At 36.3% G+C, this 10,924-nt stretch overlaps 2 protein-coding genes across 2 annotated transcripts in view; one reads left to right on the top strand and one right to left on the bottom strand.

Annotated features, from left to right (window-relative positions):
• LOC130081856 (cytochrome c oxidase subunit 6A, mitochondrial) overlaps positions 1-10,924 on the top strand; it is a 297,336-nt gene that overhangs the window by 227,393 nt on the left and 59,019 nt on the right. The window lies entirely within an intron of this gene.
• si:dkey-63d15.12 (uncharacterized) lies at positions 463-2,072 on the bottom strand. Its single transcript, XM_056246567.1, has 5 exons — positions 1,936-2,072; positions 1,632-1,769; positions 1,178-1,212; positions 983-1,081; positions 463-827 (listed from the first exon to the last, which is right to left on the bottom strand). Exons 2-5 carry the CDS (start codon positions 1,702-1,704, stop codon positions 729-731), a joined length of 306 nt encoding a protein of 101 aa, XP_056102542.1. The 5' UTR covers positions 1,705-1,769; positions 1,936-2,072; the 3' UTR covers positions 463-728.

The following is a 10,924-nucleotide window of genomic DNA, read 5'->3' on the forward strand; positions in this document are numbered from 1 at the left end:
AATCGCCTACGGTCTGCTATTGAATCTCTCTTCTGAAAGCGCTCACTGAACACCCCCGCATAGAAATCTGTATTTTTGCGACATACAACGAAACTAAAGATTTTTGTCAGGATGAAACAGCATTATCTTATTGTAGAAGCACGTCATATGAATAGGGCTTTTACCGTTAAGCTTCTAAATGGGGTTGTGTAGGCGGTAACACATAAGTCTTTTACGATAAACATCTCTGTTATGTCAATTAACCGTTCTTGTCATCTTCATGTATGACGCTTATTGCTACAAAAACTATAGCTAACTAAACAGTTTGTGCTTGTTTAAAAACTGCAGGCTAATTCCTATATAAAATCCATTTGAAACTGTTTATTTTCAGTGCACTTAAAGCTAGTTTTAAAGTCCTAGTTTTTGCTCCTTTTAAAGAACTCTAACCTGATCACTGAAAAAACAAGAAAAAGTCTTTGAAGGTTTTATCAGATGTTTGTATAATTGCATCTTAAATATAGACATTTACCTTGAGCACAATACGGCTTAAAACAGACTCAAATGTGAGCCTTAACAACAGCACTTAATAATTAAGCCTTCATGAGTATTGCATGAAGAAAAACATTGAAAACTATATCAACATTTTATAGTATTTACAGCAATACCTTGACAAAATCAAACAGGACCAGAAGCTTAAAGTCCCATTAAAACACCCTGTCCCATATCCAAGGCGAAAGAGATTACAGTGCTCAACCTGCATCCTTTGGTCCTTTCTTTATCTGGACCTCAGAGTATGTCACTGAGTCCTCTGTGCAGGTCACTGAAGAGACTGCCAGAGCTGCACTGTTCTGTAAGACAAGTTATAACATGACATAATAATTCCATCTGGATATATAATGCACATCTATGATATAACACAAAGTGACAACTGCAAACTGTCCGTTTGCTTACTAGGCTAAAACATGTAAGCATCACTTAAATGCTCTTGATGGGCACTATTTACCTCATTTCTTGATTTCACACTGTCCCGAGGAATGTTTAATGCTGCATAAACAACAGTTTCCTGAGTTTCAGGGCAGGGTGATCCATGGGTAGCGTCAACCTGAGAGTGAAATAATAATTTATTTTAAGTACTGTATTACTTTTCTGAAAGACCATAAGCTCTGCCAATATTCAAAATAAATTAAATGTTACTCACCATGACTTCTTTTGCTTTAGGTTTTATCCAGTGTCCTAGTTTAAAAAAATCAGCCTGTTAAACTTTACAGTTACTTGGATTTAGTTTATTTTAAAAACTGATAGTATGCTATCAGTACACTGTAATAAATTATATGATCAATAAATTATAAGATCAATAAGTTATGACAACATGTGTTTTTTACATTACTTTAACTCATCAAAATAAGTTAAGCAATTTTCAATTTCATTTTTCAATTTTTTTTATGTAATACAAGATTCAACTTTCAAGTCAGTTTAATGCAATTTAAGTTGAAATGTTTTAAACATCTAAGTTGATTGTACTTAAAAACTTTAAGGCAGCAACCTTTTTTTAACAGTGTAGTAATTGATAGTATGCCATTGTTAGTGATCTGAAACACATTGCGATCAACCCATAAACATCAATTTTGAAAGAAATTTCACCATTTTTTTACCTTTAATATGCATGTGAATAACACAGGCAATGCTGATGATTAGCAAGACACAACCCAATCCCAATGACCACATAACTGTGCCCTTATTATAGGGGTTTGCTGTCACAGTCACAGGTGTGGGAGTTGGAGAATTAGGCACTGCAAAGGATAAATGTTTATCATTTGGATTGTTCATGAGACTTTTTAAGCACTGAAAAAATGTGTTGAGTGCATACTGTTCCATGAAATGTGTGCATGATATTACCAGTCTTTAAACAGAATAGAATGAACATTTTAAAAAGAGTAAAAAATAAATCTCACCCACATATACATGCGTCCCATTTCCATATACAGCGAGTCCAAGTTTAGGTAAATCCACCCATGCTTTGCAGTAATAGGTAACACTATGATTTAGACGTATTGACAGCAGGTCCAGCGATGCGTTAATAAAGACAGCTCCAGATACAGACGATCGATTTTCAGATATTGCAATTGTTTCACTCTTCATTTCAGTTTGATTATCTTGCAACCACTTAACCAATATTCTTCCCACTTTTAAATGAGCTTTAATGTGACAGGTGATGTTTTCACTTGTGCCTTTCCATTGTATTGTCTCAGGTTTTTGCCACACAGATATGTTTACATATGACAACGTTAAATCTCCAGGGACGAGAGTCACGAGACCTGTGAGAAAGTAGCAAAAAAGCAAAGTATTCAATTAATTTCATTTCATCAAGCTATTGACATCATGTCGATAATAAGTAGTGTTACCGAGGAGGAAAAACGCTGATATTACCTGTGAACCAGATGGTTGCGAAGAGAGCAGAGAGACTGGTGCGTGTCATTTCATCTATAGTGCAGAGACAGCGGGTTTCTCACGTTAAGCAGTGGCAGGTGTTTTTCATTTTTCCTGTGTGGTGTATCCTGCAGTCTGATAGCATTACCTTATCTGCATAAACTCACATGCTCCAGTGACACCCACAGACAGGCCACTCTGTGACGCTCATTTTTGTCAGATTACTCATTTAGCAAATCTATTAATTAATTCATAAATACATTCAAATGCAATTCATACATGCAACAACTTCAATGCACCTCTTCTATGATGAGCATGATTTTAATTTCTGCATTATAATTAATTTTACGATTCATTATATATTAGGGCTGGGAAACGATTAATCGCGATTAATCGCATCCAAAATAAAAGTTTGTGTTTACATAATATATGTGTGTGTAGTGTGCATAATTATTTTGTATATATAAATACACACACATGCATGTATATATTTAAGAAATATTTGCATGTATATACTTTATATATATTTATACATAATTAATATTATATATAAATATTTGATATATTAATAAAACATTTTTCTTAAATATATACATGCATGTGTGTGTATTTATATATACAAAATAATTATACACACTGCACACACATATATTATGTAAACACAAACTTTTATTTTGGATGCGATTAATCGCGATTAATCGTTGCCCAGCCCTATTATATATATATATATTAGGGGTGTAACTATACCCTCATGTCACGATTCGATACATATCACGATACTGAAATCACGATACTGAACTCACGATACAATATTATTGTGATACTCCAAGACTTATGGTAAAAGGTTAACAAAATGTTTTATTGTTGATTAAAATGCTACATCTGGTATTACATTGGGTTTGGACTTGGTGATGATAATCACAGGACAATAATGACACCAGAATAAAAAATGTCATGATTCTGAAGCTGAAAATACAGAATTATTTTAGACGAATATGCTTGCACTCTGACACTGACTAGATATATTTAAAATAATGTAGGCCACTTTTTACTGGTTTACATGTGGCATTATCAGGACACACAAATATTCCCCCATTGCATTATTATACATTATCAACATTATATATAGCAGTTTAATGTAGTACTGACACTAAAACTCTGAAAACTTGAATTTTTTCCTCACACAGAACTTTTATCTGAAATTTGCATCTGTAATGTGCAATGCAGTTTTTGGCCTCTATGCCGCGCTGTTTTCGCTCTCCACGCTTACAGTACTCAGCAAAAACCGTGGGAAAATTGCCAGTGTGCATTTCTTGGCAGCCTAGTAATGTGATTTTGAGGCCATTATCCATATGGCTGTATCAGTTGTAACTTTAACACTCCCTTCTCCCTTTGACAGATAATGGTAATATGGGTAAGTAGACAGACTTATTTTTCTCCTCTTGCCTCTCCGCTTACATCTTACATTGCTTCAACGTCCCGCACACATTCTCTCTCTCTCCCTCTCTGAAGTGGGATAGTGTTCAGCCCGGTTGGTAATTAGGTCATAAGCCATCTCTGACTCACTCAACTTCTCATCCATCGCCTTTCACACTTACCCAATCATCTGACATCCCCCATGAGTGTCTTCATGAGCTCTTGCCTTCTTGTTTCTCCTCCAGTCTTCCATTCAGTTTCCTGCTCTTGTAAATGTTCTCACCATCTCCTGCTCCTTCATAACTCCTGCGTCATGAGTCCTGGTCTTCATCGGTCGGATGGAAAGACAAACTGCTCTATCGATGGAAGTTCCGACCACAGTTTGGGAAGGAGTGCTGAGGCTCAAGAGGCACCACCGCTGAAAAATTACATTTTTTTGACTATTTTCACTTGTTTTTGTCCAGCATGGCCTATTAACATTGTGGCGTTGGTTTTTTCTCTGATGGTGAGTAGAAAAAACTATTATTTTTGTTATTCTGTATCTAACTTGAGAGTTTCACATTCATATGGTGCTTTATTAAATCAAAATCTTAATTGAGGTTATATATCAAAACGTACAGTGTTTCTACAGAGTTTTGGTCATACGCTGTAGAGAGTGTTTTTCTTAAAAGGTATGTTTCTTCTGGGTTTACTTAGCCGTGTGTTATACGTGTGGCTTTGAAATCGGACTAAACCTAATGTTCTTATGGTCCAGATAGACATATAAGTGTTATAAATAGATAGGCCTCAAGTATCTTTGCAGTTAACTTTTTAGCACTCCCACACATGCAAGCAAGACTGCATACACTCTCTCACACCCTTTCCCCTACGCGAACATTCACACGCCAGCCTGCAGATGTGCTCACTTGCACAAGGCACGTGAAAGGTGGATATGATGATGAACTTTCACAGGCTTTTGTTCTCCACCAATGCTTATACTGTACTGTAGGTAAACAGGAAAGTTTTTTTTCAGTGGTTTTCTACCTGACCTGTCACACCTTGACCTCAGAATGAGAGATGCAGTAACAGTTATACGGTCTGGCCACTAAAATGTACACCCAGTAACTCACTTTCTTTTTAATGTCAATACATGCTATTTTTGCAATGAATTTACTGAATATTATATAGAACCGGGTTTCTCATTCTCATGAAAATACATTAAAATGATATATTATGTAACAGTACATTATGTATAATACAATATACAACACACATACATATAAATATATATATATATGCGTGTGTGTGTGTTGTACTATTACAGAATATATAACATTGATGTACTTTAATGAGAATGAGAAACCCTGTCTGTTCTTATAATATTCAGTGTGTGTGTATGTATCAGGTATATACACATACACACAATAATATTTTATTTTTACTTATTTATTTAAAAATACATGTATTATTTTATTAATATATATGGTAATAATAAATAAAAATAAAATTATTTCAAATGATGTATTTTTTAATAAATAAAATATTATTTACACAATATTACTACCATATATATTAATACAAATTAATTATTTCAATGTTATATAATATATATATTATTTTATGTTATATAATAATATATTATTTTATGAAATTATATGTATATATATATATGAGTTTTTAAATCAATATCAATTGTTACTGAGGGTGAAAAACAGAAATTTAACTGGAAAAAAAATCAGATTAATCATGCTTAGTTTTTGATTAGTCTAATGACAACCTTACTATTTTTAATTAATAATTTATGATTAAAACGGATAGTCCTTGATTCTAACTGGTGCGTAACTCTGCCGCGTTTAAAGCCATTGTAAATTGCTCTACAAAAATACATTTTATTTTTATGGACTAACCATTTTATAAAAGCAATAAGCCCCGTGAAGCTGTGGTTTACAGTGAATTTAGAACAGCTAAACGCTCTGCGTCGTGTCCTAATTCACTGTAAATCCTGGCTTCTTAGGGCTTATTGCTTTATTAACAGGTTTAATACTATAATAAAGAATAATACATAATAGGGTAAAATAAATCATTGGGTGCAGATCAAGACAGAATGGTATAAATGTAGGATATGTTCATTTGTATATTTACAGTGATTCGTGGCATACGTCTGATCCATTCACATAATGGGCATAAAAATGAATCATTTTTACCAGCAGCCCATTCCTGTCATACTTTTGCCCTGAATCCAGCAATCAATCTGTGCTTTTCAAATGCCACTACCAGAACACTGCAGTACCAGGCAGCGGGGTCTGAATGGGGTAAAGTGCAGGGGTTTGCTGTGGAGAACACCACTAGTTTCAGGTTGACTCTACCTCTGCTACACAGTAAAACGTGAGGGCTCACTGACTACAGCAGCTGCAGCCGCCACCACACCGCCTGTGAGAAACTAAATGAGCATCGCAAATCACGCAACCCATCTAACTGCCCTCTGACACACTGGTGGCTTTATGCACATGCACTGTATGAGTGGTTAACACAAAATGTTTTATCTTTTTTAGCAGAGATTTATACTTTTAAATATTATTTAAAAACCATCAGTACTATTAAAAAAAAACACTACTTAAACCTGCATTAAATATAATGTTATACATTTCATGTTTTTGGCATAAATCTGAAAGTTTAGTGATGTTTATGTCTAATAAAAGAGTTTAGACCACCTGCTTTGTCTGATTTTTTATATATGAATCATCTCAGTGACATCAAATCAACTTTGCCATCCCATTAAATGTGATCTTGTGCCAGTGATCTGTATGTCCAAGTCTCATTTTGCTGTCTGATCTTATTAAGAGCCGAAATGACGCTGGCATCATCACTATGCCCCTCGTTGCTGTCTGCTTTATGGGCCACATACTGAAGTCTAGTTTTCACTTGGAGACCAGCCACTGATGCTGCGAATGAAATATGCTGCAAATTTCACATTGCATACTTCCTGTATCACCTCGATCAAATGAATCTCTGAGTTTTTCCATCCTGAAATGATTTATTTTTTCAAATTGGTTCATTTCACAATTAGGATTTCTCTCTCTCTCATTCAGTCTCAAAGCAGTTACGATGCAGCAGACTATGAAGGATCTCAGCGACTGGGGAGGAAGGCTCTTCACATGGGAATCGCTTCTCTAGTTATTGGCCTTCTGATCATAGCTGTCTTCTGCATTGTACACTTCACCACGGTACTCATTTGCACAAAATGTTTCGAGTATATTATAAATGTGACTTGTTAAAGGAATGGTTCACTCAAAAATTCACTCATTATTTACTCATGTCTTTCCAAACCCATATGACCTTTTGAAAAATGTTCTGGTTAGTCTTTTAAATATAATGAATGTGAATGAGGACTGGCAAAAAAAAAAATGACAGAATGACACCATATAGTATTATAAAAGTGGTTAATGTGACTTGTGCTATATTTCAAGTCTTCTTAAGTCATATGATAGTTTTATATGAGAAAGAGACTAAAATTTAACTCGTTAATTAATGAAAATCTTGACACCTGCTCATTGTTAACAAATCATTCTTTTAAGTTGAATCTTTTATATGAATCAGTTGATTCTGTTCATCCTTATGGAGGCAGAGGAGGAAAGTCAGTATGTTAAGTCCGCAGCGATGAATAAGCAAGGTAGCTGGATGAGGTGGGAGAGTGTGTGGGAGAGGGTTCTGACTTAGCAGGACATCTGGAGCATGGAAGAGCACCGGATTAAGTTTTTATTGTGGTCCATGTTTGCAAGGTCCTACCTACTCCATCAAACCTACATACATGGGAGTTGGCAGAAAACCCCAAATGCACACTCTGTGGAAGGCCAGCGAACCTTGAGCGTATTCTTTCCTCGTGCAGAACAAGTTTGGCAGATGGGAAATTTGGTGACGGCACCAAATTTTGACTAAAGCTGGCTGCCGGGGTGGAGCAGGCAAGAAAGAAACCAAGACAACTTGTAAGGGGCCTTGTTTCATTCAGTTTCTTAGGTCTGGGGAGAGCGTGGCAACTGAGAGGAGGAGTAAAGGAGTCCTGGCCTCGGCAAATGACTGGGAGATGCGGGCAGACCTTAAGAAGCAGCTCAAATTCCCAGAGGAATTAATCCACACTAGCCTTAGACCTGACATTGTGCTCTGGTTGAAGAGTACCAAGGAGGTGGTACTTGTCGAGCTGACAGTACCCTGGGAAGAAAGAATGGAGGAAGCACACCAGGGTAAGCTTAAGAAATATCAGGCGTTGATTCTCAAATGCCAACAGGCTTGAAACCTGCCGGTGGAGGTTGGCTGCAGGGGTTTCACAGGGCAGTTGCTTTGGGGGACCCTTGGATTGCTTGGGATTGACGGCCAGGCCAGGAAGAGGCTGGTAGCAAACATCACCAAACAGACAGAGCTAGCATGGATGTAGATACAATAAAAGGAGCGGTGGCAGAACCAACCAAGAAGGGCCAAGAACATCTTGATTTTGGAGCTGGAGAGCGCGGGTGGAACTAGGATGCTATTTTAAAGGTTCCTCAATTTGTTTTGGAGGTCTCCTAAAAAAAGGTTTACATGCATCCAAGATAAATCTGCATTGCAGAATCACCTCTTTTCCATCTAAAACGGCTGGATAAAGAATTCAGTCTCTCTAAACCCCTCCATTCCGAGAGCCTACTCTGCTCTGATTGGTCAGATGGCCTAGTCTGTTGTGATTGGTTTATTCTGGTCTGATTGGTCAGATGGCCTAGTCTGTTGTTATTGGTCTACCACTTACAGTGTGCGTCGGAAACTAAATGTCCATTACCATATCTGAATCTCAGCTCCGGAGGCTTCCTCAGCACAGGGATAGTAACAGTAACGATGTTGTCGATTTTACGGTATCAATTCCAGCCGGAGTTGTCATCCTTTGGAACTGCATGCAGAATAGATTTGCTTCCGTAGCGAAGAAAACAGCATCTTCTCAACATGTCAACAACACTAACCAAACTCTTCCAGGCCTCAGCTACAACTACAGTGTTTGAGGGCGGGTCAAAGTAGACGCTGTTCACGGGCAGCCAATGAAGACCATAGGCTGGCATTTTGCAGATCTGTTACAAACCTACATATGTGTGTGCAGGACGTAAGACTGGAATTACTGATGACTCATTTCAGGCAGTTCAGAATCGGTTCTTTCTTTTGGGAGACAAGAACTCCATTTATCATGCACTTTGATCTTTGAAACTTTTACATTCACAAACAGCGAGATTACACACTACATGAAACGTAATATCCGAAAAAGCATGTTCATCACACAAAGCTGTTATGTGGCTTCAGAAGACTTATAGAGTCGTATTGACTACTTTTATGGAGCTTTTGAATTGTTTATTAGGCTTGAAAGCTCCCGTTCCTATTTAACACCAGATTTTCTGTTCCATGATATAAAATAATAAGTGCCTGAAACAACATGAGGATTAGTAAATTAAACTCTTTTTGTTTTTGGGTGAACTATTCCTTTAAATTATCATTGTAAATTATATTCTCATTTGCATGTCCTGTTATTTAAGTAGCATGATTTATGCACTGAGAAAATATTTCCTTCTTTTATTGGTCTTTTTTATATCAACTAAACAGAATGCAATCTGATGGTGGAGAGACCGGTATGGCAGGAAGGCTATACTGTAAATTGGTGGCGATCGGTTCCAGTGAACGCCAGAGGACACTGTGAGCCAAACCCAGAACGTGGTTTCACTGTGGTGGCACAATGTGCTTGAACCATCCCGGGTTTATAAGTAAATAATATTTTCAAATGGAATGTATAAGTGGGTCTGATCTGCTCAAAGCATGGCCAAGAATCCAAACTACAGAAAATCTTACGCTAAAAGTCACTTCATATGCATACCACCTCAAAGATATATCAGGGTGATGTTTATTCCTGCAGGCAGTACAACTGCAAGTCTGACCGAGTATGATGACACTTCAAATGTTGTATGTAAATGTGTAGTTTAGAGGTGTACATTGTGTTTGTCCTAAAAATGCCATACTAAAAGGATGCTTGCACCCAAATAGATAACCAATGCTTTTACAGAAAAAACAACCAGTTATGTTGTACAGGTGAATGTAAAATTACAGAAAGTATGATAATTTTTTAAGGAAAATATGAATAAATGTGTAATGTATGAAATGTATCAATATACTAAATGCACAAATGTCTGTCTAATGTATTATAGCGGGCACTAGCCACTCCCTCTCCTCATTCACACCCAATGTAATCTGCAGCGTTTGGAGTATCCTGTATTTTGATATGTAATATTATAGCCAGCTATGGTTAAATATAGCAGAATTTGTCTCCAGTCTTGGCAATCAAAGCAAAGAACTACTAGCTACACATGTGATAGAATACTAGCGGTAGTATTTACTCTAAGTGTTTCATTGACAAGTTTTCAGTGTACTTCAATATATGGGTGATTATAGTAATACTAATCAGTGTGTCACCACTACCATCAATCTTAGTTGATGTTTTTCCAATATGTACTGGTGGTCCATCTCACTGTTGCCACCCATGTCTGTTTTTATTGAAGTGTACTTTGCGGATACAGTTCCACTTCTCTCAGTACCTCATTGCCAGTCATGTCATGACACTGCGAAACTGGACAGCCGTGAGAATGTGGCAAGATTCTGATGAACATGTGTGGACTCTTAAACACAGCTGGCTCACTCCATCATAGGACACACCCAATCTGGCACAGTCCCTAAAAAGTAAAGTAAAATAAAATAAATATATATAAAAAAAACTACACATTTAAAAAAAAAAAAAGAATTATATAACAAATATTGTTTAATTAATGCAAAATAATTTAAATATAAAAATATACAATATTTTATGTGCTGCTTTGAACTACAATATTTCCAGTGCTTTTAATTAAACTACTTTTACTTAAATTTTATCAATTCAAACGAAGCTGATGGGTTATAAAATAATCATTTTGAAGTATATTTTGATTTCCATAATAATAATTCACAGGTCATACATACATTTAAAACGCTTTCTATTAGTGTAACAATCCTGAGTAAGTAGTCAAAACATATCTTTTTACGTAGTTTTTGGACAAGTTGTAGATTTCTACAGTACACTAATCGGACAAAT

This window comes from Rhinichthys klamathensis, unplaced genomic scaffold, assembly GCF_029890125.1.
Source record: "Rhinichthys klamathensis goyatoka isolate OS25496 unplaced genomic scaffold, OSU_Roscu_1.1 h1tg000040l_1, whole genome shotgun sequence".
Classification (NCBI taxonomy): Eukaryota; Metazoa; Chordata; class Actinopteri; order Cypriniformes; family Leuciscidae; genus Rhinichthys; species Rhinichthys klamathensis.